This window comes from Beta vulgaris, chromosome 8 (genome assembly GCF_026745355.1).
Source record: "Beta vulgaris subsp. vulgaris cultivar EL10 chromosome 8, EL10.2, whole genome shotgun sequence".
Taxonomy (NCBI): Eukaryota; Viridiplantae; Streptophyta; class Magnoliopsida; order Caryophyllales; family Amaranthaceae; genus Beta; species Beta vulgaris.
In genome coordinates this window covers 22,551,262-22,577,995 of record NC_079209.1, presented here as the reverse complement: position 1 = coordinate 22,577,995, position 26,734 = coordinate 22,551,262, and the positions used below count along the sequence as shown (strand labels likewise).

Genomic DNA, 26,734 nt, shown 5'->3' with positions numbered 1-26,734 from the left:
GATCATAACTTATTATCCAGAGGTCGGAATTAATTTATTCCAGTGGGGTTGGAAACTAGACTTGAAGAGCTTTCCAACGGTATATTACACGCCCCGATATGACTTCTAGTTTGGGAGATATGATCTTTGCAAGTTGACGCTGTTTTGCAGCCCGAAAATCCGCGGCCGCGGATTATTCCGGGTTTCCTAGTCGGATAAGGCTTTATCTTTTGACGAATTAGACTCTATTTTTTTAGTTGTTTTAGGAAATAGAAAGGTATAAAGACTCAAGGGAATATTATTATTTCCTATCTTATTTTCTATTTTGTTTTTCCGTCATGAATTCATAAAAGATTATTTTTCTTTTTCTCTCAATTGTGGAAGAACCCTAGTTTTGCTTTTTCTCCATTTACATTGAATTTTCAATAGAAGCTTGATTTTTGCAAGATTGGTTCTACAATTGGTATTATTTCTCTTCTTTGCTTATTTCATTCAATCCTTTAGTATTAATTCATGTTTGCTTATTTATTTATGAATATGTTTTTCCTCAATTATGATTGAGTAGTCTATTTCTAGGGTTTAGGGGGATCCATGATCAATTAGGAAGGGATGTTTAATTAAAGTATTGATTTTTATTGATGCATGTTGATTCCTATTGAATGTTTTTTTTCTATTCAATCCAATTTGGCCAGATTTGATTGTTATAGTGTTGCAATATTAGGTTATGCGCCGAGAGGTATAAACTTGATATTAAGGCTAGTTTCAATAGGTAGAATTGGTGTTAATAAATTGCGAGAGCCTGTTAATATCGTTCTATGCTTGATTTAGACTTGAGAGAGCGAATCAATCTGTTTAACTGCATTATTAATTGTTGATTTTAGTGTTTATCCCGAAATATTGATCATTGGTGAACCTATGCCCTAGACTTTTTATTATTGATAATTCTTGAATTAGTTATAGTTTAGTTTAGTATAATTACTCACAACACTCGTTCCTATACTCTAGATTTGACTGACAATTAGGAAAAGAACATGTTTCTCGTGGATTCGACCCTACTTCCCTGACTACTATTTGTTAGAGGACTTAGGATTACTTTTGATAAGGTGATACGACTTTAGCCTGTCAAAATTTGGCGCCGTTGCCGGGGAAACGGTTTTGTTCCATTTTCTTTAATTGTTTTAGAGTCTAGATTATATACTCTCGTCTCAGAGAACACTTGTTCTTTGGACAAAATCTCTTAATTGTTTGTTCTTTAGTTCTTCTATGCGCAGGAGTTTGAGTTCAGATTGCCTACAATTTGATCCTGAAATCGAAAGATCCTTCCATAGACAGAAGAATTTTCCAGACAGTTGCGAGATAATCCAAGGGAAGATAATCCTTTGGATTCTGACTCTGATTCTACCAGCATTGTCTCTGTCGCTTCACCAGAACCTGAAATGGCTCGGAGACTTACTGATTTTTCCCAACCCTCTTTGGCTGAACTTCCCAAAGCAATCAAATGCCTGAAATCGAAGCTGTAAATTTCGAGATCAAACCTGCATTGCTAAACATGATCGAAAGAAAACAATTTGGTGGTGGACCTAATGAAGACCCCAATCTTCATTATCAAGATTTCTGCCAATATTGCTCTACCATTAAGCAGCAGGGAGTGACACAAGATCAGATTCGGGAGATTCTTTTCCCATTTTCACTTCGAGACAAGGCAAAAGATGTGGTACAATGGGATTAATCGAGCCACTCTTGGGATCACTGATTGGAATACCTTGGCTCTGCTTTCTACAGAAAGTACTACCCTCCAGAGAAGACTGCTAGGTTGCGTAGTCAGATTACAAACTTCACCCAAGGGACTGATGAGTCTTTACATGAGGCATGGGAAAGATTTAAAGATCTTCAGAGAGAATGTCCCCATCATGGTCTACAAAAATGGTTCCTAGTTCAAGGATTCTACAATGGTTTGGGGAACAACTCGAGACTTATCCTTGACTCTGCAGCAAATGGGAGATTCATGAAACTGGAAATTGATGCTGCTATGATTTGATCGAGGAGATGGCTATCCACAACTCTCAATATGGTAATCCTCGAGGACTAGCTAACAAGGGTGGAAAGCATGAGATAGATTCTATATCCTTATTAGCTGCACAGATGAATGCCATCAGCAATAAACTTGACAATATGCAGCTCTCCTCTCCTGCAAGTGTTGCTGCTTTGGGTACTACCTCCGAGATTATGTGTGATAATTGTGGCATAGTTGGACATTGGGCACAAGAGTGTCGGATTCTCTCGAACAAGTTAATGCTTTTCAAGCATATCGGCCGAACAACCCATACTCCAACACATACAATCCAGGATTGAGAAATCATCCTAACTTGTCTTACAAGAGCACTAATGTCCTGAATCCTCCTGCACCACAACCACAAGCACAACAATTGAACCAAGTACTACCAACCACCTCCCAACACCCTCCTGGTTTCTCTAGACCACCTTTCAATCCATCTCAACAAGCACCTCCTGCCGATCCAATGATGGTTGAGATGAGAAACATGATGCTACAAATGCAAAAGGATCGACAAGCTGATAAGGCACAAATTGAGTCCATTCTTGCTCACAATAAGATGTTGGAGAATCAGTTGGCACAATTGGCTACTTCGAATTCACTCGACACAAAGGTGCTCTTCCAGCACAACCTGTTCAGCCTACAGATTCGGCAAATGCCATCACTCTCCGAAGTGGTTCTCACTACAATGGACCACCCATGCCTATTGATGATACTTTGAGCGTGAAAAATGATGAGGAACAGGTCCCAGCTGAAGCTACAAATGACAAAGAGAACTCTCAGCAAGCCACTGAACATGAAGAGACCAATGAAGCTAAAAAGCCTGCTATTGAGGTTCCTCCTATCAAACTTCCTTTCCCCAATCGTCACCTCAAGAGTAAGCTGGACAAGCAATTTGGTAAGTTTTTGGAAGTCGTCAAGAATCTTCAGGTAACAGTTCCTTTCACGGAATTAATTACTCAAGTGCCTGCTTATGCTAAATTTATGAAAGATATCTTGACTAGGAAAAGGGCTTTTAACGAGGTGGAGACAGTTGCTTTTACTGAAGAATGTAGTGCCATTTTACAAAATAAATCTCCACCAAAATTAAAAGACCCTGGTAGTTTCTCTATACCTTGTCACATTGGTAGTTTGTTCATTGATAAAGCTTTATGTGATTTGGGGGCTAGTGTGAGTGTTATGCCATTGTCTGTGTCCTCAAAATTGAACATGGGAAGTTTGAAAGTTACCAATATTACTCTACAAATGGCCGACCGTTCTGTTAAATACCCCCTAGGTATTTTAGAGGATGTACCTGTTAGAGTAGGTAAATTTTTTATTCCCGTGGATTTGTTGTACTTGATATGGAGGAAGATAGGCAAATTCCAATCATTTTGGGTAGACCATTCCTTCATACTGCTGGTGCTGTCATTGATGTGAAAAATGGTAAGCTTACACTATCTGTTGGAGATGATGAGGTCACTTTTAATCTGAGCACTGCTTTGAAAAGTCCTATGCTAGAGGAAAAGTGTTGGAGTATTGATGTGGTTGATGTAATTTGCCATGATAACATGCGCCAAGCTCTCTATAGAGACCCCTTGGAGGCGGTACTTTGTCTTGAGTCTTCCACAGGTGATGGCAGTATATGGAGTAATGCAGTGGATGCTATAGAGAAGATGCTAGCAAGTGAAGAATTCGACCTTGATGGATGCCAACAGGTAAAGAGGTTCGATCGATCTGTGTGCAATGTAGCGGTAAACGGTCGTGCGGGACCTGTATAAACCAGCGCTATTCGGGAGGCAACCCGAATCTCTAACTTTTTTTTTTAAAACCAAAGAAAAGAACAAAAATATTTGCATATTGAATTCACTTGAATTCAATTTATTTTTCATTTTTTGTGTGTTTTTGAATTCACTTGAATTCGCTTCTTAATTTTTAGTTTAGTTAGTTTCTTTTAGTTTTTAAGAATTCACTTGAATTCCATCTTCAATTTTTTTATTTTTATTATACTAACCATGCTAACAAGTGTTGTTTAGTGGTTTTGGTATGCCAATTTTGACCCTAGGTGGAAGCACGAGCTCCAACATGCACCCGCGGGAATTCACGACCACTCTCATCATTTCTCCTCTAGCCCGCGGGGTTGATCCCGCGCCCGCGGCCAAAAGCTTCCCAAAAATCATAAACCTCCTGTCCGCCCGCGGGGTATAACCCGCGCCCGCGGGATTTCGCACCTCACACATAACCCGCGCCCCCCTCAATCTACCCCGCGCCCGCAGCCCAGACCCCGCGGGCGCGGGATTTCGCCAGTCTTGCCCCCTTCGACCAAACCCACGCCCACCAAAAGCAAACAATAAAATAAAAAAAAAAAATAATAAGCAAAACCCTCCCCCTCAAACACCATCGCCCCCACCCTCGACCCTCGACCCCCCACCCTCTCTCACCTGCTGTGCCGACGACCGGCGGGCGTCCGACCAGCCGACCCGCCAGCGACGCAACCAAGCGCCCACACCCGACCACTCGCGGCGCAGCGTCGCTCCCTTCTCCCCCCTCTAACCCTTTCGCACTCCTACAACCTAAACCACCCCACTCGACCTCACCTCCACTCTCCCTCCTCCCGACCGCGCCGTGCGCAGCACCCCGCCCGACCCGCCGGCAGCCCACACCAGCCCTAACTGCCACCACAAAGCCGTTCACATACACTTCAAACCCTAACCTTTCTCATTGAATTGGGGTTTCTTCTTGAAGGTGCTTTGCAATTTCAATTGAGAATCTTTTGCACACATTGATTGAATTTTTAGATTATTGGAGTTTGTGTATGGTTTTCGTGATGTGTTATGGTTGTTAGTGGGTGACTTTGGTGTTGGATGATTGTCGGGGTGGTTCTGATTCTTTTTCTAACCTAGTTTATGCAGTGCGGACACTGCAAATTCTAGCTTGGGGGAGGAATATTCTATCTTTTATGGCTTTTTAGTGTAGATTTCATTGCTTTCATAGGATGTTGCACGGTTTGTACTGCTTATTAGGAGTAAGAGTTTACGTGTAACCAAAAAAAATGTAATGCTTTCTTAGTTGCATCATAGTTGCATTTTAGATAGCTCATGTCATTATAGTTTTCATCTATGGGACTATTGTTGGCACACCTTCGAGAATTTTGTGGATATCTCTACTACAGCTCTACAGCTTTGTTGTATAGTGGTTTCATGATTCTTCATAGCATAATTGTGATACGATTGATTGGATGTGGTAAGACTATTTGATCTCTCTGGCTGGCTTTAACTTTACTGTGCAGACAAAATTGACCCATGTGAGCTTCTGTGCCTAATAAACTGACGAATCTGTGTCAGTTATGTTCTTTCATGAGTGATTAGTTCCTCAGTTGATGTATTGATCTTGATTTTGACCTGGTACGTCCTTGATACTTGATTGTGTACACTATTTGATATGATTGAGGCGTTCATTTCACGATTTTAGCTCCAGAGTTCTTTTTGTTCACATATTTCCCGTCTCTAGCCCCGCTGAGCTTTCTTGACCCTTGCTTGCTACTTACACCCATATTACAACCCTTAACCTCATTTGATTATTGTCCCAAGCCTAGCTTGGGGGAGCAAGTGTTAGTTTTGGTCATACTGTGTTACATGGATGTAGTTAATGCATGGTTATGTTAAAGGAAAGTGTTATTAATGAGCTTTATCATCGAATTTGAATGTGGTGCAAAGAGATTTTGGCAATATGAAAAAGAGTGAAGAAAAAGAAATGAAAAAACAAAGAAAGTGAACATGTTTTTGAAAGATAAGTGAAAAGGTTATATATGGGCTACTATGCATGAAAGATATTGTGGTAATATTGTGGTAATGATGGTGTTATATGAAGTTGTGATGAATGCCTTGTTAGGCCGTTTTACATTGATATTTGCTCCCCTTCTTGGCTTTTCCACCACATTTTCCAAAATATGATCCATACCCTTAACCCTAGCCTCATTACAACCCTTGAAAGTCCTCTTGATCTTTGTGTGTTACATTTTTCGTGTTGAAAGTGAGTCAAAAGGTCAAAGTTAAAGAGTAATGCTTCTTCTGAGTTGATATATATAGGTTGAGATCGTTGAGTTTCATTGATTTTAGCCCTAAACACAAGAGAGTATTAGTTCACATACCTATAGTGAGGTCTGTCAGGTGTTGTTAAGTCCAGCTTGGGGGAAAGGGTTTGTGGTAAGATTGTCGAGTTGATTGGTCACATGACGTGCTATGCGGCTTTGTTTCATTGATACTCGATGCTTGGTTCATGTAGGATTGATATCTCCCGTGTTTTGGATTGTGTGCTTGACCCTGTTTTAGTCCCACATTGTAGGTTATCATTTTCTTCCCGTGTCTATTGTTTAATTGCTTGAGGACAAGCAACAGTTTAGCTTGGGGGAGTTTGATGAGTCATATGAATATAGGTATTTCATGATGCATTTAGATTGCATTTTAGGATCATTTAGTTGCATTCTTAGTCCATAATTGCATATAGTTACTTAAGTTGAGAAGATATTACTCTAGTGTGTGTTTTTGGTGTTTTTGATAGTTTTCAGGTATTGAGAACACAATTGGAGTATTATTGGATAAGCTTAAGCATGAGAAGCATCTAGGAAGGAGCTAAGTCAAATGAGAAGTCCAAAGGGCATCTTCAAGTCGGATTGCAACCCAAACGTAGCGGAAACGTATTAAAAGAAGTATGGAAATTGAGTCATGTGCACTCTTTTGATCATAACTTATTATCCAGAGGTCGGAATTCATTGATTCCAGTGGGGTTGGAAACTAGACTTGAAGAGCTTTCCAACGGTATATTACACGCCCCGATATGACTTCTAGTTTGGGAGATATGATCTTTTCAAGTTGACGCTGTTTTGCAGCCCGAAAATCCGCGGCCGCGGATTATTCCGGGTTTCCTAGTCGGATAAGGCTTTATCTTTTGACGAATTAGACTCTATTTTTCTAGTTGTTTTAGGAAATAGAAAGGTATAAAAACTCAAGGGAATATTATTATTTCCTATCTTATTTTCTATTTTGTTTTTCCGTCATGAATTCATAAAAGATTATTTTTCTTTTTCTCTCAATTGTGGAAGAACCCTAGTTTTGCTTTTTCTCCATTTACATTGAATTTTCAATAGAAGCTTGGATTTTTGCAAGATTGGTTCTACAATTGGTATTATTTCTCTTCTTTGCTTATTTCTATTCAATCCTTTAGTATTAATTCATGTTTGCTTATTTATTTATGAATATGTTTTCCCCAATTATGATTGAGTAGTCTATTTCTAGGGTTTAGGGGGATCCATGATCAATTAGGAAGGGATGTTTAATTAAAGTATTGATTTTTATTGATGCATGTTGATTCCTATTGAATGTTTTTTATTTCTATTCAATCCAATTTGGCCAGATTTGATTGTTATAGTGTTGCAATATTAGGTTATGCGCCGAGAGGTATAAACTTGATATTAAGGCTAGTTTCAATAGGTAGAATTGGTGTTAATAAATTGCGAGAGCCTGTTAATATCGTTCTATGCTTGATTTAGACTTGAGAGAGCGAATCAATCTGTTTAACTGCATTATTAATTGTTGATTTTAGTGTTTCATCCCGAAATATTGATCATTGGTGAACCTATGCCCTAGACTTTTTATTATTGATAATTCTTGAATTAGTTATAGTTTAGTTTAGTATAATTACTCACAACACTCGTTCCTATACTCTAGATTTGACTGACAATTAGGAAAAGAACATTGTTTCTCTGTGGATTCGACCCTACTTCCCTAACTACTATTTGTTAGAGGACTTAGGATTACTTTTGATAAGGTGATACGACTTTAGCCTGTCAGCTGCGTTAGAAAAGCGCAGCCCTTCACTCTTAGAAGGGTTGCGCTTTTTAGGTAAAGGCGCAGCCCTTCACTCTTAGAAGGGCTGCGCTTTTACCTAAAACGCGCAGCCCTTCCTACCAAAAAAAAAATAAAAAAAAAAAATTTTTCTACATTTTTTTACTATTAATCTCACATTTTCTGAATTTTAACATTTTCATTGAACTTTAAAGTAAACCATCCAAATCCAGAAGAGAAGAAATTACAGACAATGCAACTAAACCTAAATATACAGAAGAGAAGAAATTATTGATCTACAATGCGACTAAACCCAAAACAAAAAGGAACAAAAACTAATATACAGAAGAGAAGAAATTATAGATCTACAATGCAACTAAACCCAAAACAAAAAAAAAGAACGAAACGAAAAGGAACAAAAACTAATATACAGATCAGAATAAATTATAGATCTGAAAATACAAGAACATTAATCAAAACAAAGATTAAGAAATTATAGATCTGAAAATACAAGAACTACCTCCAAACATTAACCTAATAATGTTTAAATACATAAAACAAAACCCTAATACATAATTAAGGAAAAAAAATTCAGAAAAACTTAAAACGCCTATTTGGAGCCTTAAACGAACTCGGATGGCTTAAAAAGCCTAAACATCACAGCATAGCGGTGAGTTTGATTCGTTGGCCCGTTCCGCTTCCGAAACGGTATCACAATAGGCAATCGGACTCCGTCGGCATGATTCGTGCAAATCATTTCATGCTTTTGTCGCAACTTTTCTGGGAGTTTTTGAGAGAGAAGAGAGGAGGAAAGGGAGGAGGGACGTGAGAGAAGGAGGAAAAGGGAGGAGGGACGTGAGAGAGGAGAGAGAATGAAGGATAATATATTTGACGAAGCCCGCGAGTTTTTTATTTCAAATTTTTTTAAGAAGGGTTGCGCTTTTCTTCAAAAGTGCAGCCCTACATAGCAGAAGGGCTGCGCTTTTTTAAAAAGGCAGCCCTTCTTTTAGTAGGGCTGCGCTTTTCTTCAAAAGCGCAGCCCTTCTGCTATGTAGGGCTACACTTTTGAAGAAAAGCGCAGCCCTTCCTGCGCAGCCCTTCCTTTTATTTCCCCTAGTGTTATGTTTCGGTTTTATGTTGAAAAGAGTCAAAATCCCACTCAATTGAGTGTATTTTGTACACCCTAGATAAAGGGGTTTCCCAGCAACTTCAGATAAACTGTCAAACGCTCGTGGCCGCTCATTAAAATGGTCACGAGCCCCTTCCAACATCTCACCTAATCGATCATAAGAAAACTCTTCATCTTGAGTATCACTATTATCTCCATTGTCATTTTCATCACATACTGCATCATCACCTTCAATCCTAACATGATCTTCAATTACAACTTCATTCTCAACCCCGACATTCGACATATCAATCTCTAATGAATTACTAGTGCCAACATCAACATTAACCCTATCCTGAGTATATTTTCCCTTCTCACCATGCCATAACCAAATATAATACTCATCCCTAAATCCACGATGAATAATATGATCCCTTATGGTCCTAATATCAGAAATGATATTCACATTGTAGCAATCAACACATGGACAATAAATCTCACCTCGCAAGCAAGTTATTGATAATCTACAGCATGTTTACAAAACTCATTCACATCTTCTACGAACTCCAACGTATTCCGCTTTCCATACATCCAACTTCGATCCATTTCTAAAAACCCCAACACATACATACATAAAAATTATTATCAATTAAAAAATTCACATAACTCCAACAGAAGAAACTAATATTCAATGCATGCTTCCATTGGGTCCTTATCACTCCAACATAACACATCCTTAAACGTCCAATCCCACTAGTGAATGCATATATCATCTTTGATTCTAAGTAAGATTCGGCAGCAGGCTCGGAACCACTTGTGTAATGCAGGCCAAGACCTACTCGATTTCCCTTCAGTTCTCCAAGTACACAATAAAGATAATTGTTTATCTTATATGTACCTAGAGAACAAATAAGGGAAATGACTAACCGTATTTCACTTAGAATCAACACACATTCACCACCTAAGTGAGATGTGACGTTTAAGAACATCCCCAAAATGGGGACTATTCAAGACTTACTCCTAATGAGTAAGTCTTGAACGGGTATCTTGGAAATATGATGTACATAAAAACAATTGCATTCAAGCGATTCTAAGTATTTACCAAACAATAATCGCATTCAAGCGATTTCAAGTTATCATCAAACAACAAGTACCAAACCATTCCTTAGATTTCCCTCCCCCTCCCATTGGTGAGTCTATCAATATAAAGGCATTGCATATCACTTTAAATAAACAATTGCAAAAACTTCACAAGAACTTAATCATAAACAATCCCGTATAACATATTAGGGCATACAAAAACTAAAGCAAAATCATCACAAAATCGGTTTTTAATACTCAAATCTTATAACTAATCATACATGTACTTTATACTAATCATTTTAAACTACAATTTAAGCCAAGATTTTCATTAAAACACTAATTACGAAAAATTAAAAAGAAACTAACCTAATATGACAAATTTGAGGAAATCGCATGAATGCACCAGAAATTCGAGGAGAAGCACCGGAAATTCGGAGGAGTAGAGCGGGAGGAGAAGCACCAGAAATTCGGAGTGGCTCCGGTGAAATAGAAGCGGAGGAATTCGTTGGAGAAACAAAGGAGAAAAGCTGAGGAGATTCGATACTCGCCGGAAACGAGGGAGGAGAATCTTTCCGCCGGAAATTTGTTGGAGACCTCGCCGGATAACAAACTCTTTCACCGGAGGAGAGAGAAAGACATCGTATGAGAGGGTCGAGAGTGTGAGAGGAGAGAGAGAGAGTGTGTGTGTGTGTGTGTGTGTGAGAGGGTCGCGAAAATTGAAAGCAGCGTCTTTTTGCCCAAAATAATTAATGAGAGCAGCATATATTGTTGTGGTCCTACGTGGAAATCGCAGCAATATACGCTGCTCTGGGTCAGGAGAATTCAAAAAAATATCCGTTGACAAGAATATTACTGCGGTTTTTGGTGGAAAGCGCAGCAATATTATTATTTTCTATTTTTTGTTTTCTTTTTACGTGATATATTGCTGCGTATAGGTAAAACTGCAGCAATAAGCATTTATTCTACTAGTGTATGCTCACTATTGATTGACCATATTAGTAAACTTAGGTCTGCAAAAGTAATATTGAGTTTTAATTGCTTTTCCTAACAACACCTATAAAGTCTTAGATCATGAGTAATAGGTTCTGCCATAGTAGGGTGTTGCTCATAATTCCGAGGATATTAGGCATGTTTTATGAAATTTACATGTTATTGCTTGGTTTAACTCAACAAAATCATCAAAAGACAAAGTTTTGGGTTTTGAAGCTAAGAGATAGGAGCAAATATCGAGTTGTTAACCTGTTTACTAAGAATTATAATTAGTGATATTTACTTATTTACTTACCTCAACTACTATAAATTAAACGCAGGGCCAAATTTCGTTTGATTGTAGTGGGAGGGAATCTTGATTATTTTTTTATTCAATAGGGGACTTTCATTTTGAATAAAGGGTAGTAGTTAATTATAATTTTTTAAATTATTGGTTTCTTGATAAACATGTATTGAATCTTGCTTTATTATTTGTTGTAGTAATCATGTCTAGTAACAACATCAACAGTTTTACTTGTAATTTGCACTCTGTCCTTTCGAAGGACAAATTGAATGCTGAATGTTTCACTGCAAGTAAAAGGGACATGAAAAATTATTCTCATAACTAAAAAGTTAAAAAAACATTCACATGAAAGGAGAGGAACCAACAATGCAAGAGATGCATGAAATGCTAACTCAAATCGAGCGAAATATCCCTAACAAGCCAAGAAAAGAACATAAGAATATTATTATGGTTAGTAAAGAACAATCACTTAATAGGATTAGGATTGCTGTTACACTAGGGGAAAAAAGGAAGGGTTGCGCTGGAAGGGCTGCATTTTCTTTAAAACGCAGCCCTTCTTTTATGAAGGGTTGCGGTTTTAAAGAAAACCGCAGTCCTTTAGTGAAGGGATGCGGTTAACTAGAAAACGCAGCCCTTCCTACTATAAGAGGGGCTGCATTTTCTAGTTAACCGTAGTCCTTTTTAGTGAAGGGTTGCGATTAGCCCAAACCGCAGCCCAATAAGTAATAAAGGGTTGTGGTTTTTGGGCTAACCGCAGTCCTTTATGGGGTTTTATTCGCTGGCTTAAAATGTTAATAAGCGGGTATCTAGGGTTCTTACAGAATCTCCTCCCTTCTCCCTCATTCTATCCCCTCTCTCCTCTTCCTCAAAAATGGTCGCACTTGATGTCGTTGATTCTTACAATCTCCTCGCTTCGTCGGCGGCCTTGCATGGGCCACCGATAGTCAAGCTTTGGAGAATGCTTTTGCTCAATATGGAGATGTCGTTGATTCGAAGGTTTCGTGTTACTAAATTACAAAAATGATGAAATGAAAAAAAAAACTTTATTACTTTGATTCTATTCTAAATCTCTGTTAGTTCTTGTTAGTTGATCTTGTGTTAGTTTTTCATGAAATCCGACAACGGTATGTCCATGAAACAACGGACGAACATTTTTAATTTTACATTTTCTCCGATTAATTTTGATAGATCTGAGATTGATTAATTTGGAATTTTTGTGACTTTTTTGATTTTTTTTAGGTTATTCTCGATAGAGAAACAGGCAAATCTAGAAGATTTGGATTTGTGACATTTTCATCAAAAGAAGGACTTGATGCCGCCATTGAAGGAATTAACAGACAAACACTTGACGATTGTCAAATCACCGTCAACGAGGCGCAATCTCGCAGCGGCGGAGGTGGCGGGGAATTCCGCAGTGGTGCTGGCGGAGGATACGGCGGCGATGGTCAACGTGGAGATGGCGGTGGAGGTTACGGTGGAGGAGGAAGCATAGGATGTGGCGGTGAAGCTGGATTCCACAGCCTCCTTCTCACCTTCTCTCTCACCCTCCTCTTCTTCTTCTGTATATATCTTAAATCTGATTTTTTTTCATATTTTTTGTATTCTTTTTTTGAGTTTTTGGTTTTTTTTTTGTTGTTTTATGGTTGGTTCGTGTAATTTTTGGTGTGTTTTTGAAGAATTACTGCATCGGTGTATGAAATTTGAGAATAATGTTGAAGATATGCAGTTTATGTTTTCATTTGTTTCTTTTGATTTGAAGAATATGGGAGTGAATGGTTTAGCATTGTAGCTGATGATATTTTTATCCAGATCTTGTTGATTTCGTTTCATAAATTTATATTTTGTAACATTCTTTATAATTTCGTGATGCTCAAATAAAAACAATATATACTCAGTAACTGTTTTTGGATATATTTCGAACTATAAAATGCAAAAAAAAAAAAAAAAAAAAAAAAAATTTGGTGAGAAGGGTTGCGGGCTTTAGCAAAAACCGCAGCCCTTGGTACAATGAAGGGCTGCGGTTTAGGCCCAAAACCACAGCCCTTCATTGTGAAGGGCTGCTACGGAAAAGGCTGCTGGCCAAAAACGCAACCCTTAAGGTTGTTTTAACCGCAACCTTAAGGATGAAAGCAAACAAGTTGCTAAGTCTCAAACTTTTGAAAAGCAAAAGACTACACCAAAACCAAAAGTTGCTGATGAGCACTATTATTACACATATAGCAAGGTTGGTCATTGGAAGAGTACTTGCCCCAAGTATATACAGGATCAAAAGAAATGAGTTTCTATTTCAGATATGTATGTTATTGAAGTTAACTTAGCAACTTTCAGCTCTTGGGTATTTGATAGTTCGCACATTGTTTGTAATATTTAAGGCCTCAAATGAAGTAGAACATTAGGAGAGGGAGAAGTAGATCTTTGTGTTGGAAATGGAGCACGAGTTGCAACATCGACAATGGGAGTATGTAGTCTACTTTTACCTTCAGAATTAATTTTAGAACTTAATAACTGTTATTATGTTCCTGCTATAACGAGGAACATTACTTCGATTCCTATTTTGGATTCGGACGATTTTTCCTTTACCATAAAGAGCAATTGTTGTTCTGCGTATTTGAATGATATGTTATATGTCTCCGCTGAGTTATCAAATGGCTTATATGTGCCAGACTTAGAAACCCACATCTATAACATAAGCATAAAATAAATGTTTTAAACCCTACATACTTATGGCATTGTCGATTATACAACATAAGCTCAAAGCGTATTCAGAAGCTTCATAAAAATGGAATTCTCAAATCATTTGATTTCGAATCGTTTGAGTTTCCCTTGATGGAGAAAATGACAAAGTCTCCTTTCACAGGTTCAAGTGAAAGGGTCAATGATCTTTTAGCCCTTTACACATACTGACGTGTGAGGACCTATCAGTACTTTGGCTAGGAGAGGGTACAGTTACTTAATAATCGGAATCTAAACAATCGGAATCTAAGCATTCTAAGTTGCTAAAGATTATCTTTACAAAAAGAATGGAGGTAGAATTGCATATAAGAGTAGGAAGAAAACAATAGGAAAACTAAAAATCATCATGAGAAAATACTAAACCAATTAAACTAAAACTAAACCAATTATCCACACAAATAAAAACATAACACTACACCAAAATTCAATTTTTAGTTTAACCTGCAATGGGACGGTGTATTGAAGAAGAGAAAATAACAAAAACCTAAGAGACTGAGGCACAACGACTGCTCCACGGTGGGCATGGCCGCCGTTGATGATTAAGCAAGCAGGCGAATGAGAAAAATCTTGTCGTCGCCAATGACGAAGTTAATGGAGATTGAGATTGTGAATGGTTAATTAATTGATGGAGATTGATGACAATTGGGAATGACAAATTCTTGCAAATTGGAAAATGAAATTTGGGGGTATTTAGGTGGAATTGTGATGGGAGAGAAAAATTTATTAATGGAATTGGGAGAATTTGGATGATTGGAAGTGGTGGTAAACTGATTTTAAAATGAAAATATTTCAAGGAAATCGATTTTACTTTGAAATAGTCTCCTATCTCACAACAAGAAGAATAGATACCTACAGTATAGTATTATATTGAATGAAAATTGAATCAAAAAAGTTTAAATATTTCAAGGAAATCGGTTTTTACTCGGATGCAGTCTCCTTTTTCACAACAACTTTTTCAATAAGTGACATAGTTAAACCTAAGAGACTGGTTTTGGATAATCAATTATTTCCTCTACTTAAGACATGGGTTAATAATCTAAACCAGTCTCCTATGGATGGTCTTTTTAGCCTTTTTTGTAGTAGCGTTTAGCCAATAACAAATTGTAATATACTGAAAGAAGCTAAGATACATTATGATGTCAGAAAAAAAAAATACATATTGCAAGGCCTCAGTGCTAAAAACCATGCATATTTCACTTTCATATTTCATTACAATTGCTCTTGAATTCCTATAGTGTGTCAATGATTACACTTCTTTAAAACAATTCTTAGCAACTAATTCTTTAAAGCAATTCTTAGCAACTAATTCAATCATATATATGAATATGTTGGGTAATAACCTCAATGATTAATAAAACCCTACTTTATTCCTTAAGCAGATTCTCGACTAGAAAAGTTAAGCCACACCGCTATATAAAGGAATAGAGGCATGCTCCATAGCCTGCAAAGAAAAAATTATCAAAAATCCACCATGTAAGCACAAAAATCATTATATTACCAACATCAATAATTTAAGGATGAGGAGCTAGCTCATGTGGTAAAGCACTCCCTTCTGATCCTTGAGGTCAGGGGTTCGATTCTTACCCCAAGCATTATGTTGGGGTATTTCCTAAGCATGCTCTACAAGACTAGTAGCCTTGGTAGGGGTTAGCCCTTGGGCTGACTTAATTTCCCAATCAAAAAAAAAAAAAAACCAACATCAATAATTTATCTTTTATTACAATGTACAAAAGCGAAAATCAAGATGACAAATAATATCACTCTCATTAAATTCATTTTCACCTAATAAGATATTATAGGAAATAAAATCTTTTTTATAAGATTAAGATTTCTTTAACGAGGATGTTCATAGTAACCATAAATTGACAAACTACTTTTAAGAAAATTTAATTCAACTTATCCAAGTTAAACTTAATCGATCATTCTTTTTCCTCTAGTATTGTATATGTTGAGTTAAGTTTGGACCAAAAACTACTCCATCCGTCCCATAATATAGTGCTTATTTCTTTTTTACACGGTATTCAAGACGTAAATTTGCCCTTTAATATATTCAATTTCGTATTGATTGGAAAAAAATATAAAAAGTTGATATTATAAAACTAAACATTGGAATGAATCTAACAAGAATATGCTTTTTAATATATATAAATGACCCACATTAATACGCTTTTTAATATATAAAAATGAGAATATTCGGTCAAGGATTTTTAAATCCGACCCACCAAAAATGAAGTAGGCACTATATTATGGGATGGGGGAGTAGTAAATAACATAACTTTAGACTAACGAAAATCGTTAAGTTACTAAATAGAATCCCAACGTAGGCAAGAATATTGTCAAGAAAATCAATAATGATAATGAAAAAAGTTAGCGGTCGTACTTGGATCTGTAAGAACCATGAGGCCGGAGTTGGAGAAATCACAGTTGAAGGCGAAACGACCAGCTCTTTGAAAGTAGAGGTTCATGGCAACAGAAGCATGATTAATGGGACTCACAGGATTATAGCATTGACCACCCTCTTGAATTATGCTACAATCAACTCCAATTTGATTGCATGCAAACTCAATATTATTTCCTAATTCAACTTCTTCAGTCGAGGGCTTGGCCACACACCATGTTTTCTATATACACAAGTTAAACAACGTAACAATGTTTAACAATTGTGCCCATTTCCATAACATATTTAGCCAAGAAAATAAGAATTAAGAATGCACATTTTTTTTACGTTTTATGTGGTAGATATATATTCAAATTATCGAATAGCTAACTTGGAATATGTATATACCTGTTCAAGAGCCAACTTCTTAGCCATATTTCTACCAATAATACCTGTAATGAAGAAAAATGGGCATCAGCTAGTGAGCTAAGTTCAATTGTTTAGGCAACTTATAATGAGGACACATTGCAATTTTTTAGTAAAATATGCATATTTCCTTAGTTAACTTTGCATTATTTTTTTTTGTTCTAAGACTCCGTTTTTGGTTAGGTGTAAAACATTTTCAGTGTAAAAATGCTTTTCAGGGAAACCAATGTACAATGGAAAACACAATTCCAAAATTAGTTTTCCGTTGTTTGGTTCTATGTAAGAAAAATGATGAAAAGAAACGAAAATGAAAAAGAAAGTAAGGAGGTAGGTGATGAATATAAAGGAAAGATAAGAAAAATGAAGGAAAATCGTTTCCCCTTCATTTTGAAGGGAAAATGATTTTCCATCATTCGAATACTCCTAGGGAAAATGGTTTTACCCTCCTTTGCAAACCAGAAAATAGAGGAAAAATACTTTTCCAAGAAAACGTTTTACGCCCTATCAAACGGAGCCTAAGTGAAAATACATGACAAAAAAATACACATTTATTCAATAGTATATAAAAGATATTGATCTGACTTTTCTTTGACCCTAAATCTATATATCATTATGTATTAAGAATTGACCATAACTTTTTGATCGTATGGAGTACATAACAGTATGATAAGTATTCGGAGCAATTAACAAGGATTGGTGTCTAAAATTAGCATTAATAGCTAGATAATAGCAAAAAAACGGGGGAACACATAATATGGAATCAGAGATATACCTAAGGACGAAAAGAGGACAATGAAGCAGAGGAATGAGAAGGAGAGAGAAAATTTTGCCATTCTTCTTCTTTTGTATGTTTGCTTGAAGAATTTTTCACGTAAGTGCAAGGGGTCTTGCTTCTTGTGATATAAAGGGCATTAGAGAGTGGTTTAAATAGAGGGAGATGATTCAATTCTCTAAACTGCCTTGTTTATTACTAATAATAAAATTAAAATTGTACAGTAAGTAATATACTAAATTCATTGTTGTTAATAACTCTACTACAATTTGTAAGAGAAAGCAAGCAGGCATGTGAAGGGAAACGGCTTCTAAGTTCTAGCCTTTCTAGTGGATACAAAAAAGGAATTAGTTGCACCAGTACTTTATTTTGTTTTTAGCAATTCGATTTTAATAGAAACAAACTTTTCCTCTTCTGTTGACCATCTGCTCATTTCTGTTGTTTTCTGAGCTTTTGATGGTAAGTTGATAAAGGCAGGGAATTAATCTTAGTCATTTTCTTATTTTGCGAAGTAGTGGAATTTCCCTTCTCAAATTAATTGGCCATTATTGGCCTTTGGAGCTATCATATAAAATATTAAGATTTTAATCTTTACTACATAAATGAATGAATAGGAATATTAGGGATGCACTATTATTGCCCATGTTTAGTCAGGAGTGAAGCTAGGAATTTATAATAGTTATTCAGGGCAGGATAATTTATTTTTTTCAAGGATCAAAAAAATGGCTAATATAAAAGGATATAAATTAATCATTCTAACTTGCGAGGTATTGGAGTTAAGTGTGGTTGAAACTCGGTCAAAAATAGCTCGAATTTTACTAAAGTTCAAGTTAAAAACGCAAGCTCACTAGAAACCTAATAGATAGGCTCTAGTTACCTCAAAAATTGGACAACCTTAGGCTCCGTTTGGTAGGGCGTAAAACGTTTTCCCGGAAAACTGTTTTCCTCTATTTTCAGTTTTACATTGTTTGGTTGGCAAAATAGTGTAAAACCGTTTCCCTGGGGTAAAATTACTCTCCCAAGGATGGAAAACCATTTTCCTTTCAAAATGAAGGGAAAACCATTTTCCTTCTCTCTCTTGTACACTCCTCTCACTACCTCCTTACTTTCCCTTTCATTTTCCTTAAATTCCATCATTTTTTTTTACATTGAACCAAACAACGGAAAACTAATTTTGGAATTGTGTTTTCCATTGTAAATTGTTTTCCATGAAAATCATTTTACACTGAAAATATTTTACGCCCTACCAAACGGAGCCTTAATGTTTACGAAGAAGGAGAAATAAAGGAGTAAGAAAAAAATCTTATGGAGTACCAAGAGAGAGAGAAAGCGAAAGTTTCATACCAACTAAATAAATACATAAATAAATACATAAAATGAAAAATAAAAGAAAAATAGAGTGAATAGCTTAAGTGGGCCTCAAAAATTGAAAAAACAAAATTCAATTGATGTCGTCAAAAAGACTCGACCTCTTAAAATATGCAAACTTTCACTAGGTCATTAACCTTCAAGTCAATGTAAATCATGTCTATAGAGGCCTCATTTATTCTATATACAAAAAATCTGCAAGGAGGGAATACTATACAGCATCCAAAAATAAATTTTAACTTATACCATTTATTTGAAATTAAAGAAGTTTCGCTAAAATTGGAGTTTAGTTTCATTAATTGAAAATTCGAGCATGAACTGAATTATCAAGCACATGGAAGAAGCTATATGGGAGGTTGGCAAGGGCTTGGCCCCTACTGTCCACCCCATGTTGTGGGGGATGGGATGGCAGGTGCTTGACAATTCAATTCATGCTCGGATTTCCAATTAATGAAACTAAATTAAATTTTCAACATAACTTTCAAATAATTGGTATATATTAATATGTATTTTTGGATATTGTATAATACTCCCTTCGTTTCTATATCTTATTCCTGCCTTATTTATATGGAAGTTTTATAAAGTTCTCCTACATATAATATTACCTTATTTGGACAACATAAAATAAGAGATCGGGAACAATCTTTTTGACAACATAGAGATATTTTTTTTTGAACAACACGAGGTTGACTCATTGTCATATTCTATTTAAAGTAGATTATTATCTTCACTGGGATAGTGAGACTATGGTCTCAAGAATTTTTTCTAATAAACATATAATGCTAAATTTTTTGTTGAAGGTCAAAGTCATGGCCACATATTTCATTAAACTTTTGTTTTATATTACATTCGTTAGCCTTATAACCTACCCGACCACATTTATAGCAATAATTGGCTTTTTGGGTTCTATATTTTTCTTTGGTGGCATTGTTGGTTTTTTTGAAGGGGTTTTTATAATATGGTCAGTATTCATAAATTGTTTATTTGATCTGAAGTTTATTTTCTCTTTTTTTTTCTATTACTGACATGGGAAGGTTGAACTTTAGGTGTATAGACTAAATGCAGCACAAAAATTACTCAAATTTTTACGTCTTTCTCTTTAATACGATGAATATATTGCTTTTGAATTACAAGCTCTTGACATAAAGCAAATCCTTATTTTTTTACAAAGGAAAATATTTGTCCATAAGTCATACTATCATATAAAATTTCATTCTGGCCTACAGTCTCTCTTAATTTTAGCAATATTCTTTGAGAAAGTAAAGAAGGAAGTCCATAAATAAATCTTTCTTTCCACAAGTATTGATTACCATCATTATGTCTAAAAATATTAGTAAGGAATAAATCTCCTATACCAAAGATAATCATTAATTGTTGGACATCTAAGATTAGTGACACTAGTAGAATAAATGCTTATTGATGCGGTTATTAACTGACCTATTGCAGCAATTTTGGCCGCGCAACAATGAAGGGGGCAACAATAGATTATTATTATATTGTTGCGGTTTAAAACTGCAGCAATATTTGAACATATTGCTGCGGTTTCTAGGTAAAACCGCAGCAATATTTTATTTTACGGTTTTTTCACCAAATACACCCGACAAATCAAGAAATTCACCATATACCCTCAATGTTTCAGAAATGCACCGTATATCCTTGAGTTTAGAAAACTGTGCACCAGATACCCTTTTCCTAATTGTCGTTAACCTACCGTTAGATTTATTTATGATTTTACCAGCATTAAGCCCTAATCCTAATTAAACCTAACCCTAATTTAACCCTAATCCTACCCCTAAACCCTCCCCCTTACCCTAACCCTACCCCTTGGCAGCCCCCACCCCCTCCCCTCCCCCACCCCACCCCCTGCGCATCCGTTCATCGCCGACCACCCCTCATCGTCCCCTTCGAACACCAAACCCCCACCCCTCCCCTTCGAACATCGGCTCCCCTGCGAGTGTGACGCTAATCAGAAAAACGCTCCCCCTCTCCCTATTCGTTCACTAGTGCAGCACCCCCCACCCATCCCCCTTCTCTGTTTTTGTCTGCCATCCCCGTTCCCCTGTTCTTCTCTCTTCGCTGCGACCTCGCTGCACCCTCCCCTTCAATTCGCCAGCAATTTGTCAGGCTTATCGGAGATACCGCAGCACTCCCTCCTATCCTTCTCTGTTTCGTCGACGCTACTGTTGTTCGTGGATGTTGCCCTGTGTTGATACGCGTGCCGGCCTCCCCACGTGCTGCTCATTCGTACTCCTCACCCTCCCTTTCGAACACCAAACCCCCACCCCTCCCCTTCGAACACCGGCTCCCCTGTGTTCACCAAACCAAATTCGCATTCACTGTTAGCAGCAACGAAGGAGAGAGAGAAAAACGCGACAACGACGCCACAGCTCCGGTGAGCTGAGGAGAGAGAACACTTCGTTGGGAATTCGAGGTAATAACCATGAACAGAGGAGAGAGAAAGCGAGTGCGACAGAGGGAGGGGGAGGGGGAGGGGTGGAGTTTGGTGTTCGAAAACACTTCGCGGGCTGCGGGGGAGAGGAGGGGGGGTTGCGGCAGAGGAGGGGTCGGGAGGGGTGGAGTTGCGACGGAGAGAGGGAGGTTGGGTTGGGGCTGCGGCGGGAGGTGGGGTTGGCAGGGATGTGGAGGAGTGGAGGAGGGAAGGGAGGGCTGGCTGGCTGGGTTGGGCTAGGCTAGGCTTAGGGTTAATGATTAGGGTTTAGATTTTAGGGTTAGGGATTAGGTTTAGATTAGGGTTAGGGATTAGGTTTAGATTATAGGGTTATGAGTTAATTGTGGCAAAATGGTAAATAAAGTTAACGGTGAGTTAACGACGGTTAAAAAAATGGTATTTGGTGCACAAAAATGAAAAGTCAGGGGTATATGGTGAATTGTTGAAACATTGAGGGTATATTGTGAATTTGTTGATTTGTCGGGGGTATTTGGTGAAATAACCGTTTATTTTATATCAGATTCATAAAGCATATTGCTGCGGTTTTTGGGTAAAACCGCAGCAATATGTTGTATTTAATAATAAAAAATAGGCATATTGTTGCGGTTCCTAGCCAAAACCGCAGCAATAGGTACAAGTGTAAGCCTTTTTTTTTGTATTTTACCATTAAATTCGAAAGATAAAAATTTATTACAAACATCAAACAATACAAACTAGAAGTAAGGGTCAAAATTCTCAAGATGTGATTACATAAAAACTTAAATATACAAAAAAAATCTAAAACATACTAACCAAAAAAAAGGAGAAAATATGACAGAAAAATAAAACAAAAAAACAGAAAAATAAGATAAATATGAAAACCTCCAACATAATATCAATTCTAAAAAATAAAATAAAAATCAAAATAATAACAAAAAATCAGAAACTTCCAAACAAAACCTAACTATAAAACATAAAAAAAGGAAAAAAAAAATTAAAAAAAAACTCTAATCGGAATGATAGTCGCCCAGATCTGACGAGCATCGGGATTTCAAGCGTCTACCACTGAGACTAGCAGTTGGTGGTTGTTAAAATAACGTTCGCTCGACCACTGAGATTTCAGGCGTCGTCGTCGTCGTGCGACCATCGCGACCACCGTGACCACCGAGACAGATCTTAAAGTGAAATTAAAATCTAAAAGTGAAATCTAAAACAGATCTTAAGAGCTGGCGTGTTGTGGTGGTTGAGATGAGCGGCGATGAACAGGCGACGAGAGAGGATGAGAGGGTGTTGCGTGTGGCTGAGATGAGCATTCTCATATATACATACATACTATACATATATACACACTAGCTTTTTATGCACGTGATGCGTGCGATGACATTTTTAAGCCTAATTATTACTAAGTAGTAAACAAAAAGAAAATGCAAGTTAGTATCTAAGTTCACCTCCATTTTGTGAATAAGATTCTTTGAAATACAATCAAATAGTATTTAAAAACACTTTAATAAATAAGTATAAGTAATTAAATTGCATTTGTAACTACTTTTTTGTTGACTTTAACTAAATTTCTTGAAAATCCACGCACACTCATCAGTCCAGCAACTTCAAATATGTAATCAATGGTGTGGAACTGATTAATCTACACGGTCTTACTTGGTGGATGTAAATTGGTGAAGAGTGAGAGTGAACTGAATACCATCAAATCAAAAAAAAAAATAAACAATAATGCTCCAACTATTCATTCTCTCTCTCCTCTCAGCCTAAATTCTAACTATTCATTCGCTCTCTCCTCTCACTACAAATCTACTACAACCTACATTTTCAAGGAACCTAGTTCACCCAGTTCATCAAAGTATGCAATATACAATAGCAAAATCAGAAAATCTTCGAACAACATCAAAGAAATACATGCAACAGTAGATTTTCAAGTCAACGTCAAAGAACAACTTCAAAAAATCAAGCATTTCAATTCAAGTCTCATGAAGCAGTAGATCTAATTGGGTCGATTTTGTAACAAAGAAAGGTAATTTTTTTAAATCATGGATTTCATTAATTTTGTAACCGAAAAGTATAATACAATTTCAGTTTTTTTTTTCTCCTTTTCTAAATGTTAACACTTTGAGTTTCAATTATATATGAAATAAAATTTTAAATTTTTCATACACAATCTGATTTTCCGTGAAATTGTCATTTTAATTTTTCTCCTTTTCTAAATTTTAACACTTTGAGTTTGAATTATATTTGAAATTAAATTTTAAGTTTTTCATACACAATCTACTTTAGCATAAAATGGTCATTTTTAATTTTTCTCCTTTTTAAAATTTTAACACTTTGAGTTTCAATTATATTTGAAATGAAATTTAATTTTTTCATAAACAATCTGATTTCGCAAATTAATGTAATTTTATTTTTCTGAAAATGGATTTTTGAAAAAGTTGTTCGCAAAAAGGGGGTCTGATGCTTCAGTGTCTGATTTCCTTTCTCTATCTCTATTTTCTTTTTCCATTTTTTTCTTCCTTTTCTTTTTACTCCTTTTGACTTTTGCCGTACTCTTCGATTTTCTCTCCTTTTTTTTTGTTTTCTTTTTCCTTTTTATTTTCTCCCGCTTTATTTTTACTTCTTTTATTTTTACTTTTTCCTTTTTCTTTCATTTCTTTTTATTCATATGTATACTTTTTGCAAAAATATTCTTAATCCTCGTTTTTTAGAGGAAGCAGTTTTTCAAGTTATGATTCACCTCTCTTAATTGAGAATAGTATTTACGGTCCGAAGAGTATAGACCCCCTTTAATTGAACATGGATATTTTGCAAAAGTTTCGAGCAAAGATTTTATATTGGAATTTTAATAAAAAAAAACTAAAATTATTACTTTTTATCAGTGTCATAAATGAATCAAATTTCATACACATCTTGTTTTATGATTTTATATGAAAATGAATCAAATTATATAAAAGCCTTCTCAACTAATTGCTATTATCCATTTTTTCAACTACATAACAATCGATTAATGTGAAATAACTTTGAAGATTAAAATAATTATATACCTGTTTGAAAGTTCGAAAATCGCCGGGACGAATGTGTGTTATGATTGTCAAAATCTTACGTTTTCTCAGATTTGTGTTTATAGGTAATTTTTGTGAGTATGTAATTGTGAATGATTTTTGAGAACAATGATTTGTAAGTGATTTTTGTGAATGTTTTGTATGTATTGACGTTCTAATATATTAGTTTTAGTTTGTAAGTTAATTTTTAGTTTTTTGTAAAGTTTCTGATCATGTGAGTGATTTGCGTGATTTCTTCAACGTGATTTTCTCAATTCTTTGAGTGATTTGTAAAGTTTCCTGATATAAGTGATTTGTGAGTGATGTTGAAATTTAATTTCCGGTGGTTTTGTTTGAACCCCCATTTTGGTATTGATATTCTTTTTGTAATTTAGAAAGGGAAGGGGGACAAAATAGTCAGTTCAAAAGAGGACGCCATAGGTCCTCTTCCCTTATATAATAGAGATACGGTTTTTTCACCAAATACCCCTGACAAATTGAAATATTCACAGTATATCCTCAATGTTTCAACAATTCACCATATACCCCTGACATTTGAATTTTGTGCACCAAATACCCTTTTTTTAACGTCCGTTATTTCTCCGTTAGCCTTTATTTACAAGATTACCCTTACTTAGTATTAAGTGTTTTGGCGGCAGTTTGTCAGGTGTTGGACACGTAATCCTCTAGCAGTTTATGCAACCAAAAATTTAGGGCCCTTCATCTTCTTCTCTCCCTAAACATTGTTCATCACAAATCAAGGATAAACCCTAGAATTAACCCACTGAAAACGATTTTCGCGAGTGAATTTCTTCGACAACTGAACTCGAGGACACATTTGTTTTGAAGAGCAACTTAGAGGAAGCATTTTCGGAAGTTTTGCGGTGGTCAAAATTCAAAATTTTGAACAAAATTCGAACTCAGGTAAGTTAAAAATTTGTTCGCAATTTTTTAGGGTTGATTTTTGGGTTTATGCGTTTTTTGGTATACACTAAAGTAAGAATTTTGCTTAAATTTGAATTTTTTTTGTTGTTGTTTTTGTGCATGTGTTAGGATGGTAGCTGTGTGGTTGTTTGTTGCATTATGGTTCTAAATGACTTTGATGTTAGGGTTAGTGACACTGACTTGTGTCATTTGATTGGGTTGTGAGGATATAGTAACTGAATCTGAGAAGCAAAGTGTGTTCTTACCCAAAGCATTTAGGTTGTTATTCAAGACCTAGAACAAATAGGAAAACAGAGCTTGCATCTGACTTGAGTTGATAAATGTGGGATATGTATTGGGGTAGTGACACCATGAACTTTGGGTAGAGGAAACAACAAACCTAGTGTATGTGTTTAGTCATACTTAGCTTTGAAGGAACAAGCTGAGAGGGAGGTAATAGAACAGAGGAGACTTTATGAGGAGAGGTTAAGGAAGGAGAGGGAAAGAGAGAAAATGAAAAAACAGGCTGAAGAGGAGGAAAGATTGAAAAAACAAGAGGAGGAAGAAAGGGAATAGAGGAGTTAAGGAGTTCCTAGTGGCTTGGAGGTCCCAGTTAGGGATGCTGATGCACCTGAGGTTGTGTGTGAGTATATGAGGGTTTACTCCTCACAAGATTATGTTGAGGTATTTCCTGGGGATTCACAACCCCCACAGTCACAGAACCAACCATCACCACCACCTACATCTCACCTAACAACTCACCCAACTGCCACCCATTCACCACCTCCCTCACCTACACCTGTCATCCACCTAACCACCAACACCACTCCTTCACCTCCACCTGTCAGTCCACCTAACCACCCAACACACCTCCTTCACCTCCAATTGCCACCCTTCACAACCCCCTCACCTCCACCTCCACCACCTAGCCCTCCTACTCTTTCACCACCACTTTACTCACCTCCACCACACCTCAACTGACAACACTCAACACCACCACCCTCACTGAACAACATCAACACCACCACCCTCCACTGAACAACATCAACACCACCACCTGAAACTGAACAGCCTGCACCTTCACAGCCCCCCTAACAAACCTCCTCCAAGCAAAGAAGGACATCATCCAAGAAAGGTCCTTCTAGGACAAGGCCTGCTGGGTTTAGGTGTCCAAAAGCACTGCTGTTAAGTTTGGGATTCCAAGACCTAAGATGACAGCTAATGTTAGGAATACTAGGTCTAGGGGGAAGGTAACTGAGAGCCAACCTGAGGTGAGTGAGGAGTCTAGTGATGAAGATTTTGAGCTGTTGGATGATGATGACAGCAGTGGGGATGACATATTTG

At 36.6% G+C, this 26,734-nt stretch overlaps 2 protein-coding genes and 1 non-coding gene across 3 annotated transcripts; 1 reads left to right on the top strand and 2 right to left on the bottom strand.

Moving 5' to 3' along the window:
* Positions 1-1,789: 1,789 nt before the first annotated feature.
* On the bottom strand, positions 1,790-1,896 carry LOC125492963 (small nucleolar RNA R71). Its single transcript, XR_007269350.1, has one exon. It is a non-coding gene; the product is annotated as a small nucleolar RNA R71 (small nucleolar RNA).
* A 1,686-nt stretch (positions 1,897-3,582) lies between these two features.
* Positions 3,583-13,576, top strand: LOC104883676 (glycine-rich RNA-binding protein). Its single transcript, XM_057391477.1, has 3 exons — positions 3,583-3,729; positions 12,216-12,314; positions 12,558-13,576. The coding sequence occupies exons 1-3, from the start codon at positions 3,583-3,585 to the stop codon at positions 12,972-12,974; spliced, it is 663 nt and encodes a 220-aa protein (XP_057247460.1). The 3' UTR covers positions 12,975-13,576.
* Positions 13,577-15,103: 1,527 nt separating this feature from the next.
* LOC104883664 (major pollen allergen Ole e 10) lies at positions 15,104-16,863 on the bottom strand. The gene is made up of 3 exons (XM_010668212.3): positions 16,837-16,863; positions 16,432-16,672; positions 15,104-15,492 (listed from the first exon to the last, which is right to left on the bottom strand). The coding sequence occupies exons 1-3, from the start codon at positions 16,861-16,863 to the stop codon at positions 15,461-15,463; spliced, it is 300 nt and encodes a 99-aa protein (XP_010666514.2). The 3' UTR covers positions 15,104-15,460.
* Between the last annotated feature and the right edge of the window lie 9,871 nt (positions 16,864-26,734).